Source organism: Cydia amplana, chromosome 19 (genome assembly GCF_948474715.1).
Source record: "Cydia amplana chromosome 19, ilCydAmpl1.1, whole genome shotgun sequence".
Taxonomy (NCBI): Eukaryota; Metazoa; Arthropoda; class Insecta; order Lepidoptera; family Tortricidae; genus Cydia; species Cydia amplana.
The window spans coordinates 3089796-3105104 of NC_086087.1; the positions used below are offsets into that span (position 1 = coordinate 3089796).

At 38.0% G+C, this 15309-nt stretch overlaps 1 protein-coding gene across 4 annotated transcripts in view; it reads left to right on the top strand.

Annotated features, from left to right (window-relative positions):
• LOC134657243 (ceramide synthase 6-like) overlaps nt 1-15309 on the top strand; it is a 33772-nt gene that overhangs the window by 4661 nt on the left and 13802 nt on the right. For 2 of the 4 annotated variants that reach the window (XM_063512814.1, XM_063512817.1), the window contains exon 3: nt 502-522. The exons of the other annotated variants lie outside the window; for them this stretch is intronic. In XM_063512814.1, the coding sequence (XP_063368884.1) occupies nt 502-522 (21 nt within the window). The remainder of the gene's footprint in view (nt 1-501; nt 523-15309) is intronic. 4 annotated transcript variants of the gene reach the window in all.

The following is a 15309-nucleotide window of genomic DNA, read 5'->3' on the forward strand; positions in this document are numbered from 1 at the left end:
GATAATTACCCTACTGACAAAGCGAGTGCCGAACATACACAAAAAAGTATGAAAAAAAATCAAACCGAGGGCCAGGAAACGCGCGCTATAACCGTGCACGCAGCACGCTCGACGCTGACGCCGACCGCCATACATAAGTTCGACTTGCGATGGCAGCAGCGATAACCATAGGTTGCAGACACACTGATCGGACCCTTCGTTCCCACCTATGGTTGTCGCTGCCGCCGTCGCAAATCGCTCAATGTCGTGGCCGAGCCGTAATCCTTTGAAAAGCCACGCCTATCGGCGCGTCATCGTGAACTTCGTCGAAATGCACGAAAGTTGATATTGATACTGTGGCCGCACGCGTCAGTTGATGTTTTTGGCGCTCCACGCAGCGTACGGCGTCAACCAGAAATTTTAAAATAAAACCATAAATGTATATGCATTATGCATGCCGTAACATGAACAAATGGAGTGTATTAGTCGGTGTTAGCTAATCAATTTGTGCTTTCTTTTCAGTTCTTTTTGAGCAAGGAAGAGGTAAATGTAGCACAAATTTTATGCACTTACCTTTCATAGAGGCACGTTTCTATTTACTATTCTACGATTAGAAGTATCTAGTAGGAAAACCTTTTGAAACTGCACTAAAAGAATACCTAGGAAGTCGTTAGATTCCTTTCTTCCCTTCATTCCTTTAGATTCCTCCGGCTCTGGCCAGACTAAGTGAACGCTTGAGCGGCGGCGACCAGCGGGGCGTTGGGCGCGGCGTCCATAACTAAACTAAGCAAACATATGCGAGAGGCCACATTGCAAACTGTGGGGCTACCGCGAAAACTGAAATTCGCAAATTGCGGGGATCTTTCTCTTTTACTCCAATGAAGGCGTAATAAGAAGAGTGACAGAGAAAAATGCCCGCAATTTGCGAACTTCGATTTTCGCGGCTATAGCTCTGCTCAAATCCCTTGGACGCTTAACGCAATGCTGCAGGCCTCGCTGGTCGCTCGCCTCTGAGGCCATACAGTTAAAAACTCAAATGGCACGTAATCCTAAAGTGCCAGAAGGCAGATTCGAGGTTTTCTTTCTATTTTAAATTTTTATTAGTCCTATATGCAGCATGTTTCTCGGTTTTCATTGTATTGATGTGGTTTAGTGTTTGTGTAGTTGTAAAATAAAGTATTTGTAATGAATAGCATTGTGCACCGTGCACTTAATAGTTTTCCTTATTACATAGTATTCATTACAATGAATATCATAATTTTCCTTGTACCTTATGAATTATGATAGATATTTTTTTTTACATTGATGTAAAGAATTCCTGTAGTGTAATAAATATGTAGTAAGTATAGGAACCATCTTATTGGTTAGAGTCGGAGATGTTTATGTAAAGTACAATTAGGCTTCTCTTTGAGGGCTGACTGCAACTAGGTTTGCCATATAAAAATGCGTTGTCCTAACAAAAGTCCCGACATCACTCTAAAAATCCTAACATTCCCTGGACAGTCATTTCACCTAAAACCCTTCAGCCGACTCCAAACTTTAATCTACCACTACAAGTGGTTAGCTGAGGTTTTTAAAAAATCCTGTCACACACCAATTAGGTACCCCGACAATCCTGACGAAGGACCAATAATCCTGACATGTCAGGGGAAATCTAACTACACCTACCGACTCCATACTTAGTAACAGTTGTATTGTACCCCGCCCTTAGCTGACTACTGAGACTACTCACAATCAGACATTATATCTACATACATATTATCACGCCTATTTCCCGGAGGGGTAGGCAGAGACCACGGATTTCCATTTGCTACGATCCTGACATACCTCTTTCGCTTCCGTTACTTTCATAACATTCCTCATACACGCTCGCCGGTTTAGGGTGCTCTTGACCTGGCCTTTCTTTTTTTAGGGTTCCGTACCCAAAGGGTAAAAACGGGACCCTATTACTAAGACTCCGCTGTCCGTCCGTCCGTCCGTCTGTCACCAGGCTGTATCTCACGAACCGTGATAGCTACACCGTGCTAGACGTGAACCGTGACAGTTGAAATTTTCACAGATGATGTTTTTCTGTTGCCGCTATAACAACAAATACTAAAAACAGAATAAAATAAAGATTTAAGTGGGGCTCCCATACAACAAACGTGATTTTTGACCGAAGTTAAGCAACGTCGGGCGGGGTCAGTACTTGGATGGGTGACCGTTTTTTTTGCTTGTTTTTCTTGCTTGTTTTGCTCTAATTTTTGTTGATGGTACGGAACCCTCCGTGCGCGAGTCCGACTCGCACTTGGCCGTTTTTTTTTATAGGTATCTACAACAGTTATTATATGTGATTTGATATTTCGTCACTTACGTTATCATATCGGCCACTCCCTCTGCCCTTCCGCTTTTACGGAAATGATAGGTTATCATCGTGCTATCTGATTATTACACATATATCGGTTTATGGTAAACTTTTGAAGCTTGTATCGAAGTTACGTAACTAAAGTTTACATTGTAAGTTTATAAAAAAATATTAAATTATTTAAAGCGGCGTGACGCGCCACGCACGCACGGTAGGTAGGTTTCAAGCTGATCTGTATCTAGTCTTGTCACGATCAACAACCTTTGACATAATCCACCCTTCTGACGTCGGTAAATCAATGGCATTTGGTTTTATTGCTACCAGTCCGGGCTCCGTAATAAGTAATGAACGAGATTACAATGGTGGCTTTAACATGACTATCACTTATTTCTTTTATCAATCGGTGCTATATGTATAATTTATACGGAAGAGGACATTACTTGCACATACATTTCTGCACTCACATTTCTTTATTTCTTACTAGCGACCCGTCCCGGTTTCGCACGGGTAAACCGTAACAAATTATTGAAATTATATACCTTCCTCAAGAAATTATATCAATAGTGATATTGATATATACCTATGTGAAAACCACATGAAAATCCGTTCAGTCGTTTTTGAGTTTATCGCGAACGTTACCTACGTTACGTAGTATACCTATACATACAGACAGACGCGGTGGGGGACTTTGTTTTATAATATAAGATGTTAGTGATGCATACATTGACAGATTGGTCCGCCTTAAGCTACCTATAGAATCGTTTGGAAAATAAAGCCTAGAAACTCGATTCCGTATTCCGTGCGTGAAACGCTCTATATACCTATTGTCCATCGTATACAGAGACTAGACCTACATACTAAAATCTCCATATATTTGGAGTTTTGGAGCCCACTTCAAGTTGAAATTTCGGTCTGACACTACCGAAAAGACAGTTTCGGCGCTGCCTAAAGGTTCGGCACTTCTTTGGCTGTAACTGATCCTTCGGCCGAAATAATGATTTTTTAATTTTATGCTGAAACCAAAACTGCCATTTCTGTCGGACAATATTAATGATAGACTACTCTAAAATGTACCCTGGCTAGAAGTTACTGATGACTTAATTCATGCGGGCCAGTCAACAAAATGTATAAAGGTCAATCAGTCTAACGACATGGCAGATTTAACATGAGCAGCTGACTGTCGGACGACTGATTTTATACATGTTACCTAGCCGTACAGCACGTATGCATATTGCATAGAGACAGATGGGCAATAATAATTAATATAATATAATACAGGGTGTTGCCTGTAACACGAGCAAATAATTAAAACATATATTATACTCCTAAAACTATAAAGGTTTTGTTAAACAACTTTTAACAATTATGAATCCATTAGACTTCCTCTTTTTCATACAAAATAAATATTGCCTCCAATGTACGCTGACATCAGTGTATTTGACGTTGCTTGTCACGCTTTAATCATAACAAAATTTGCAATACATTGCGTCTTAGAATAAACTTTAAATTGTAATAAAAATCAAAATGTAAGTTATTTTTAAAAGTTGCTGAACAAATGTTGATCAGTATGAGGAATATAGCCTATTACTGTTTAATTTATTGCTTCTGTTACAGGAAACACCCTGTATATCACTACACAGTATAAATAAAACAAAACAACCCTTCCCGCTTCCCGCTGTCTGTATGTATGCTTAGATCTTTAAAACTACGCAACGGATTTTGATGCGGTTTTTAATAGGTAGAGTGATTCAAGAGGAAGGTTTATGTATAATTTGTTAACCCGTGCGAAGCCGGGGCGGGTTGCTAGTAATATAATATAATGCTTTTGACTTTGACTTTTGATATAACCACCCTACCTAGATAGATTTTGTGAAGATTGGCGGGAGTGTGCATTGGATGGGATAGGACATAGGACCAAATGGAGGAAAAGAGGCCTTTGCTCAGCAATGGGAAATTCTTATAGGCTAACACACGTCAGTGCTAGTAACATAATATGCTTGCAATTAACAAACTGGGTTAGTGGTTCATTTCACATTGTTTGAAAGATATCTTTACAGGTATTTGAAGTTAGGATTATCCCGCTGTAGATAATACGTTAAGGAGGGCAAGCGTATGGTTTTGCTGTCTTCACAAAGCACACATGTATATTCTTCATTAAAAGATCGAAAGTTTCTAGAAAAAGCTCTTAAAAATAATAAAAGATATTATTTTCACCAGAACTCTCCGAAATTAAAACGTTAGGAGCAATGGGGTTGGCCGGTCGAAGCATTTAGCAGATGGCGCCATCATAGCTAGCCCTGTCAGTCCCAAGAATTTTATCAAAAAAAAAGTTTTTATGCCCTGGATGGATTTTATGCCCAGCCCTTTAAGCTCAATCTCATAGAAAAAGGGGCAAGCTCCATCTATGAAAACCTTTGACAGTTGCCAACCCCATTAACGAAATTTCGATTTTCGTCAGAACTTTGTTCATTCGGTCGTCTATTTGCCTATCCCTCGAATATGCATGAGTGAGAGAGAAGCAGATAACGACATTTCGATTTTAATTATAATTTTTTCATGAGGGGTATACTTCAGTATGGGAGCACAGCACGACAGCTCTCTTTTCCGCAAAATAATCGGAATTTCATTGCATACTTTTTTCTACCGACGTTAGGTGTGATGTAATTCTGTGTATAATGTAAATATGTAATATACTTAAGGTCCATGTGGCTAATTCCGTCATAGGGACTATTCCGTCTACTAGCGTTTTTCTTTAACAGCGAACAAAATTGATAATTTCATCGACAAACCAGCGATTGCTTTTAGTATCAGCAATCAAAAGCAGATGTTTTTTTCCCACGATTGAAAAAAAAGAAATATACGCTCGTGGACGGAATAGCCCCTATGACGGAGTTAGCCACATTGACCTTACTCGTCTGCATGGACGTGGCCAATCAAAGTAGATTGCTTTGTGAGCAATAAGTCCCAGAGGTCGGATTTTATAGCGGCCTTCGTTCGTGCTCAGCTAAACATTGTGCGTCACAATAGTCGCGAAACATATCTTCAAGGGTATGGAGAAATGAATATTTATAAAAACAGGTACATCCTCAGTAGTCTCAGTACTGCCACCGGAAACATCTAGTGACGTCAGTTACATAGTTGTGCCCGACCAAAACCGCAGTTTTTGCCAAAACCGAAAGTTCGGTTTGCTCTAATTTCGGCCGAAAACGAACTTTCTGTCGAAACCTGAGTCCCCGCCGCGTCTGTCTGTTTGTGTGTTTGTACGTTCGCGATAAACTCAAAAACGACTGAACGGATTTTCATGCGGTTGTCACTTATCGATAGAGTGATTGTTGAGGAAGGTTTGTGTATGGTTTGTTAACCCGTGCGAAGCTGCGGGTCGCTAGTATTATATATTCATACTATCTATTGACACCGATAATCATTTCACATGACATCAGTTCAATCATGCCTCACACGCCAGGCCTAAAAGACTCCGTCTGACCAGAATCAATTTGTATCACTCCACACTTATTGATCCGAGCGATACGCGTGCCTTGCCTACATTCCGTGACGTACGGATAGTAAAACGCTGGTCTATGGTAAATTGTTTTACAGTGATTTTGATCTTTGCTGTCTGTCTGGTCGTTTGGTTAGTCGATAACCAAGCCAGCAGTGCCAGCTAATTGTTGGATATGTAGAAAATAGGACGTTGATTGAACACGGACTGTATTTTTTTTTCTTTCATAATATTGCATTGTCTGAACTTGTAGACGCCCTTCCCTACATTCTACATTGACCTTAGCTATTATAGCTCTCTCATATGCAAATTACTTATAGTATTGAAATTTAGTTTATATATTCCTTTGTAGTAAATATTACAATAAACGACAAAACCGTATAGTACCTTTAGTTGACGACACGCACTTGACCGGTTTTTAATCCATATATCAGTCAGTGCATCAGTCATATGATTAACCTTTCCTCCCTATTAAGTATTATCAATGATTACAAATTTACCTCGCCGGTCAATGACCCCATTCCCTTTACAGCCCTGTACAAATATTAGTTGACTAGCCCATATAGGGGACCGTCATAAACTCTATTTATCTTGCTTTGCGCTATTATGATAGTGACAGGTTTTTGTGAAAAATGGAATGTGTCGGTCACGTGTTAAAAATGGTAAAGAATATGTGCCTATGTTTATTTTATTTTACTTTCGATTTTTTTTTGTCTGATATTGATAAACTTTTGTGTACCTGTACCCAGGGCCGGATCTAGGGTAGAGCGAGTGGAGCGGCCGCTCTAGGCGCCGGATGGCAAGGGGGGCGCCAAAATGGCAAAAAAAAAGTTTTAAAAGACGCGAGTGCGGCGAGGGGGGGGGGGTGTGGAGAATACGCTTGAAAACTTCAACGAAGGGCGCCAAAACCCGATTTCGCTACTGTACCTATAGATAAAGAGTTCCCTATTCTGTAAAATATAAGCGCAATTTCATCGTATGTATGTGCATGGGGCCTGTCGACCCCCTACTGTAGTGAACGTGTTAAAAAAATGCCTAAATTAATTACCTTTCACCTCTTAGTGCTCATCTTGAAGTAGGTCCTGATGTTTAAGGTTTCTTCAGTACAACCTGTATGTCAAGTCAATCAGTAAATGTTTTGAGTATGACGGTAGGTATAGTCGTCATCAGATATATCGGAGCGGCCGAGGTGCTCAATTATATCTGAACTCGCACTCTATTTTTTGGGCCAATTTGCAGTTGGCGATTCAACTTCTATCAGTACGAAAAAAAACCGGCCAAGTGCGAGTCGGACTCGCGCACGGAGGGTTCCGCACCATCAACAAAAAATAGAGCAAAACAAGCAAAAAAAACAAACAAAAAAACGGTCACCCATCCAAGTACTGACCCCGCCCGACGTTGCTTAACTTCGGTCAAAAATCACGTTTGTTGTACGGGAGCCCCACTTAAATCTTTATTTTATTCTGTTTTTAGTATTTGTTGTTATAGCGGCAACAGAAATACATCATCTGTGAAAATTTCAACTGTCTAGCTATCACGGTTCGTGAGATACAGCCTGGTGACAAGACGGACGGACGGACGAACGGACAGACGGACGGACGGACGGACAGCGGAGTCTTAGTAATAGGGTCCCGTTTTTACCCTTTGGGTACGGAACCCTAAAAAACACTAAAAATCTCGCTGTCATTACATGATTTTGTTGTTGTGTTGTCTATTGCATTGACAATATAGAGGCGTGTTCAGATATTTGTTATCGCTTTGGCCGCTACGATATATCTGATGGCGACTGTATATAAAATAGATGTCCTACCTAACGTGATAATCGTGATATTCGTTAATCCCTTTGTTGTCACGCAATTAATGAGTTATACTTTTTAAACATGAAATAAAGTACATGCAAATAGTAGAGACAGCACATAGCAACACAAAAATAAATCATTCATAAATTCTGAATGCTGCACCCGTCCTTATTTCCATTAGGTGTTTTATGTTTCCCAAATAAGAGAAGAAGAATCCAAAAGCAGCAACATCCATCTCTTTCTCCCACATTCCTTCTCTGTTGCAATAAAAAAATCAAGTGCACATCTCGCCAATTAGTGAGTTACAAAAGCCGGAGTGAGAAACTGGGGCGCGCCAAGGCCTGCTTTTGAGCGATAATTGGTGCTCAATGAACGCTTATTGTCTCTAAACACCACTGATTGTGTGTGGTGGTGTAATTGAAGTTTGAATAGGCGAGGACGAACACATAAAAATGTTGTAGAAAAACGTAACGTCGTTGTGTTGTAGTCATAGAAACGTAAGAGGGCCGATTAGTAGATATTTTTAATAGAGAGTGATTCAAGAGGAAGGTTTATGTCAAATTTTTTAACCCGTGCGAAGCCGGGGCAGATCGCTTGTATTACATATAGAAACTAGCGACCCGCCCCGGCTTCGCACGGGTTAACAAATTATACATTAACCTTCCTCTGGAATCACTCTATCTATTAATCTGTCAGCTCCCACGGCTCATATATGAGCCAGAACGCTTATGGTGACGTCATATCGTGGGATTTGACAGGTTAAAAAAAAAAGCGGCCAAGTGCGAGTCGGACTCACCCATGAAGGGTTCCGTATTTAGGCGATTTATGACGTATAAAAAAAAACTACTTACTAGATCTCGTTCAAACCAATTTTCGGTGGAAGTTTACATAGACAGGTGGAAATCGGCCTGTTTCGAGAAAAGTCGTCGATATCTCTTCTAAATACCTAAAACTGGTATGGATGTGTTCCTCGTGATCTCTAGAATACGAAATGACCGGTTTTAGTTTATGGAGTGGGGGACGGGTCGAAAAAAAGGGGGGCAAAGATGGCGGCCGACCATTATTGATATTTGTTCACATCTTGAGTCCTATGGGACCGATCGGTTCGTGTGAGGTGTCGTTTGAAAGAGTATTAAACGTGCTATTATTGTTTCATAATAACCGTAGTCATAACTGTAGTCGTTTACAAAATATTTTAAAATATTTGATTTTATACCGTGCATGGATGGCATAAGTACTGATTAAATATGCGCCTAACTCAATAAATTACAACAATACCGCAATTATTTTATTACAAAATATACGAGACATTTCATTAGCTTACCAAAAACATAAGTTTTATTGGCGTATGATATTATATAACCAATTAATAACGAATTTTGTTCAGCATGGGTCACTACGCACCGTCACGTAAATGGCGGGCGACCGACGTAAACTTTTCATTATTTCTCGGGTTCTATTTTATTGATCAATTGCTGATAGGTACCATTTGAAAGGTTATTAAACGTACAATAAATGGTTTCTAATAGCCGTAGTCATAACTTTAGTAATTTACAAAATATTTTAAATTATTTGATTTTTTTACCGTGCATGGATGGCATAAGTACTGATAAAATATGCGTCTAACTCAATAAATTATAACTTTACTCCAATAATATTCTTACAAAATGTACGTGAAATTTCATTAGCTTTCCAAAAATATAAGTTTTATTGGTGTATGATATTATATAACCAAGTAATTACGAATTTTGTTCAGCATGGGTCACTAAGCGCCGTCACGTAAATGGCAGGCGATCGGCGTCAACTTTTCATTATTTCTCGGGTTTTATTTTATTGATCAGTTCGTGATAGATAGCATTTGAAAGAATATTAAACGTACTATAATTGGTTTTCAATAACTGTAGTCATAACTTTAGTCATTTTCAAAATAATTGAAAACATGATTTTTTACCGTGCATGCACATAAGTACTGCTAAAACATGGTTCTAACTTAATAAATTATAACTTTATCGCAATTAATGTATTTACAAAATATACGAGACATTTCATTAGCTTTCCAAAAACATAAGATTTATTGGTGTAAGATATTATATAACCAAGTAATAATGAATTTTGTTTAGCATGGGTCACTGCGCACCGTCATATAAATCCCAACAAACAATTAGGCGACACTTAGCACCTATTTTCTTACCTAAAGACAGCCTGGCTCTAGAATAGCTACATCTATAGTCTTAGTTTACAGTTTACAGGCTCTGGTGAGATAAAAGTGTTTAAAAGGTTCATCTAAAGATTTAAGATCTACAGTAGCTGTTTTGGGCGCTATATTGCATGTTAAGCTGCTAGTATTATAGCTTATAGCTCAAAGTGAATTGAACAACCTTAACATCTATATGAGTAATAATCTGCAATTTGCACTTAAGGTTCTAAACGTGTGATAAAGCCTTCTACTTATAGCTTTTTATATCGCAATCGCTACTTAACTCTCTTGTATGACTTACAGTCGAACAGAGAAGTTATGAGTCGCTATTATAGATCTAAGATCATGTAGTTACAGACGAGCGTTATTTAAATACCGTAGTACATCTTATAACTGTCAATAGAGTCATACTTACAAGCTAAAACTACAATGCCAAACGCCAATGAATCAATAGGTAAGCAAAAACTATAAATTAGACCGTAAAATAAAATAGTAAATAAATATAATATAGATAGTTTACTCAATATTGACCTTATCTTACTATTACTATACTTAAAACCGGACTTCACGGATAGTTATTATGTGGACATACGCTGCTACTCAAATAGTAGTCACTTATTTTGCATCCTGGAGCGTGCGGCGACAAATATCTCTTTAACGCCACAAGCCTCAGATCTCACTAAAAAGGTGATTTTAAATTATTAACTACGGAGTGGGTTTGAAAACGTTTTACGTGTAGACGCGTGAGTCAAATAACAACACAGATATTAAGTACTTCATATGCAGTGGTTTTGCAATCATGAAAGCTACGAACTTAACGATGTTATGAACCTAGAACTGGGCTTTTGTCAAAAGAGTCAAAATATACTTAAGTTTCCTGTGATAAAAAAACAAAACAAACAAACCATCATTTATATCGATATTTTATCATTTTGGATACCTACATTATAAAATGTACTGTCAAACAATAATAGAATGCTGCTGGTCTACCAGGCGCTCGCCGCGCCGTGTGTTTGCTTGCTTGGCGAAATTGGTCCTGGCATACCTATATAGTTGTACGGTAACTAAACAATATTTTTGGAAAGTTAATAAATAGTTTGCTGATTTTACTCTAAAAATTTCACGCTATATTTACTACATTATCTCTTTCTCAAATTATTTCAGTCACAAAGCAAACCTCTAAGGTAAAAATTAAACATTTTCTTTAATATTTTTAAAATGGTTATTTTGGGCCTCAGATTTCAAACAATCGAGTATTCACAGAAAATTTAATATGCTTGCAAATGGTATCCACCATGTATCAGAAAAATAGAACCTGAAATATAATGAAAACTCAACGATGGCCGGGCTCCATTTACGTGACGGTGCACAGTACCCATGCTGAACAAAATTCATGATTACTTAGTTATACAACATTATAAAGCAATAAAACTTATATTTTTGGATAGCTCATAAAATTTCCCGTATATTTTGAAAATATTTATTGCGGTAATGTTATAATCTATTGAGTTAGAAGCATGTTTTACCAGTACTTATGTCCATGCACGGTAAAAATCATATATTTTCAATTATTTTGTAAATGACTACAGTTATGACTACGGTTATTAGAAACCAATTATTGTACATTTAACATTCTTTCTAATGGTATCCATCACCAATTGATCAGTAAAATAGAACCCGAGAAACAATGAACAGTTGAGGTCGGTCGCCCGCCATTTACGTGACGGTGCGTAGTGACCCATGCTGAACAAAATTCATCATTACATGGTTATATAATACCATACACCAATAAACCTTATGTTTTTAGAAAGCTAATGAAATTTCTCGTATATTTTGTAATAACATTAATTGCGGTAAAGTTATAATTTATTGAGTTAGACGCATGTTTTGTCAGTACTTATGCCATCCATGCACGGTAAAAAATCATATATTTTAAAATATTTTCTAAACGACTACAGTTATGACTACAGTTATTATGAAGCAATAATAGCACGTTTAATACTCTTTCAAACGACACCTGAAACGAACCGATCGGTCCCATAGGACTCAAGATGTGAACAAATATCAATGCTGGTCGGCCGCCCACATTCCCCCCCTTTTTATCGACACGTCCCCCTCTCCATAAACTAAAACCGGTCAATTCGTATTCTAGAGACCACGAGGAACACATCCATACCAGTTTTAGGTATTTAGAAGAGATGTCTACGAAAATCGTGAAGGAGACGACTTGTGTTTAATTTAACTCCAGACTAACATGGTAATGTACATCATATATTTTTTTTAGTTTTATCATTCTCTTATTTTAGAAGTTACAGGGGGGGGGGACACACATTTTACCACTTTGGAAGTGTCTCTCGCGCAAACTATTCAGTTTAGAAAAAAATGATATTAGAAACCTCAATATCATTTTTGAAGACCTATCCATAGATACCCCACACGTATGGGTTTGATGAAAAAAAAAATTTGAGTTTCAGTTCGAAGTATGGGGAACCCCAAAAATTTATTGTTTTTTTTCTATTTTTGTGTGAAAATCTTAATGCGGTTTACAGAATACATCTACTTACCAAGTTTCAACAGTATAGTTCTTATAGTTTCGGAGAAAAGTGGCTGTGACATACGGACGGACAGACAGACGGACAGACGGACAGACGGACAGACAGACAGACATGACGAATCTATAAGGGTTCCGTTTTTTGCCATTTGGCTACGGAACCCTAAAAACTGCATCAAAATCCGTTGCGTAGTTTTAAAGATCTAAGCATACATACATACATACAGAGAGCGGGAATCGACTTTGTTTTATACTATGTAGTGATGAAGTCATGCCTGTAGGCATAAAAAGCATTGGACGCTAAAATAGGACGCCCACTCAGCATTCTGCCGCGGCAATCCGTGGCGCTGGTTTTCAGTGGGGACCTGACTTAAAACTATGAGACGACACACAACACAACAAGCTTTTATTTAACATGCCCTGAGGACTTGAGGGGCCCACAGAATACCGGTTCGTCGGACGATATCAGGCTGTCAGTTCTTCGGAACTGTCACCTTTTGCGTTTAAAGCCCTTGCTACACGGTCGCCGACAAGCCTTCTAACCGTCTGTCCTTGGTCTGACCTTGGTCAGTTTTGGTCAAATTTTGTTGGAAACATCTGTCTACACGGTCCGTCCAGACCAAGGCCACGCGGTCTGAGGGGCTTGTCGGCGACCGTGTAGCAAGGGCTTAACTGACAGGCTGATATCGTCCGGCGAACTGGTAATCTGTGGGTCCCTTTAGTACCTATGTGGTTAATAGTGTAGGTGAAATCTTGGAAGCTAAATTTGAGCAACTTCCCGAATTCTGATTGAGCTGAAAATTTGCATACTTATGTAAGTCGGGTAACAATGCAATATTATGGTACCATCGAGCTGATACGATGATGGAGACAGGAGGTGGCCATAGGAACTCTTTGATGAAACAACGCAACCTAATTGTTTTTCGGGTTTTTAGAATTGTCTCGATGAGTATTCGTTGCCTGTGGTAGTAAAGTGCAGGCAGCGATAAAAGCTTGTACCAAAAATTAAATTTTTACCTAAAACATATTTAAAATTCACAAATCTCAACGAATTGAGTATTGAAAACCTTCGAATTCTTAGTCGAAATCATCAAACCCGCCTCTGCAAGGTCGTTTTTAGATTGAAATCATTGGATCCTACCTACGTACTTACCTATCCGCACGCCGCTCCGATGTGCGAGCGGAACATCGTTATACAAGCTGTCTAGCTTACACATCAGCGCTGTGATAACCGAGTAATCCCGTGGAACCACTCAAGCGTCCCCTTAGGTATACACAATTACACATGCGTCTGCGGTGAGACTTACATATTCATTATGTATTACGGTAAATAAAGCAGTGTTGCTTTTATACAGTATTAATGTGGCGAATGAGATATGCAATAAAATAACTGTCATCGTTTGAATAAAACTAATTAAGACTTACCTAGTTTATTTCATTATTCACGAAGTGCTACTAAGATTTAGTCTTTAAATTAAATTTTACCCAGACAGTTTTAATACGTATTAGACCAGTAGATCCAACATTAATAATATTATATATACAAAAGTGAAAACATGGGGTTAAGGTATGTTTCCCAAAATATATATACCTACATATAAGCCATTATACTAATTCTTGTTGAGATACAGATGCTTACTACATATTAATTATTAATTTCAGCAATAAATGCATCCAAAGAGTCAATAATACTGATCCAGTGACCCTAAAATTACATGAACTTACAAACTACGCGCTTTTCCGAAACAAAATATTCTATAATTCTTGCACTACTGGAACATTCTACATTCCTGGAACTAGACTAGACAGTAGACCGATCGAAACACAAAACACGTAATTAACATTGTAGAAACTGTAAATTAATTAGTAATGAAGACAAGCGTAACGGAACAGATAGATCGAGTGTAAGCATCCAAGTAATACGCTGGCACAATCAGCAGCTAAAATCGGCAAGGTATCTATTAATTTAGTGTGAAAAAATCGTAAGAGAGTCATGCAGAAAAGAAAGTTGAAAAAAAATTACCTGCTGGAAAAAACTCATGTCATGCGATACTGGAAAAAACATCATTAATAGTTATTTGTACAACAAGAGATCAAAGTTTGATATTTCTTCGAGTGCTTATTTTGAGTCCCGTGCAAGCGAAAGATTCTATAATAGATTCACGTCGCTACGCTCGTGAATCTAATTTAGAATCTTGAGCGCAGTAAGGGACTCAAAAGCGCACGAGATGTAAATAACTTTGATCTCGTGTAGTACACAACATTTTTCACCTCAGCAGTGAGAACATATTAGAGAACCCGAAAAATTTATTCCTTCTTCATCACTTACCTATTCACTCATGTTTTCTTAAGATATACGGTCAACAATTAAGTTTAATTACCACAATCAAACACAAAAACAAAACGTAGTCAGTAAAATAGGTAATAATATGAAAACAACGATCATCAATTGAATGACACTTCAATCGACAACTTTTTTCTGTAAAAAAAAAATCATTGTAAGATACGGTCCGAATTGCGGATACTTACTATTTGTAAACTATGGTAGAGATTCTTAAAAGTATAATTATTTATTTTACGTGATATTCTGTGTATTTTTTGAGTTCCTTATTTTAATAAAATATAGTGTTTTTATTAGTTTTTATCAAGTCTTAAACTTTATTTCCATTAATTAATTATTAAGAATTCATACTCGTAGTATGTGTTTTGGACCGATGCGTTCTGAGTGTTCTGACGTTTTTCGGGGGTCTATTATAAACCGTCAATACACCGTTGAATGTCGTTTGAACTTTTTTTTGTCTCTTTCTTTTTGCTAACGACGTGAAAGGAACAGAGATAATAAAATCCAAGTATTTCGAACTTGTATTAGACCCCGCATGTTGAAATGACATTTGAATATTAAGGTCACTTGAATGTCATTTTGTCTCACTCAGTGAGCAA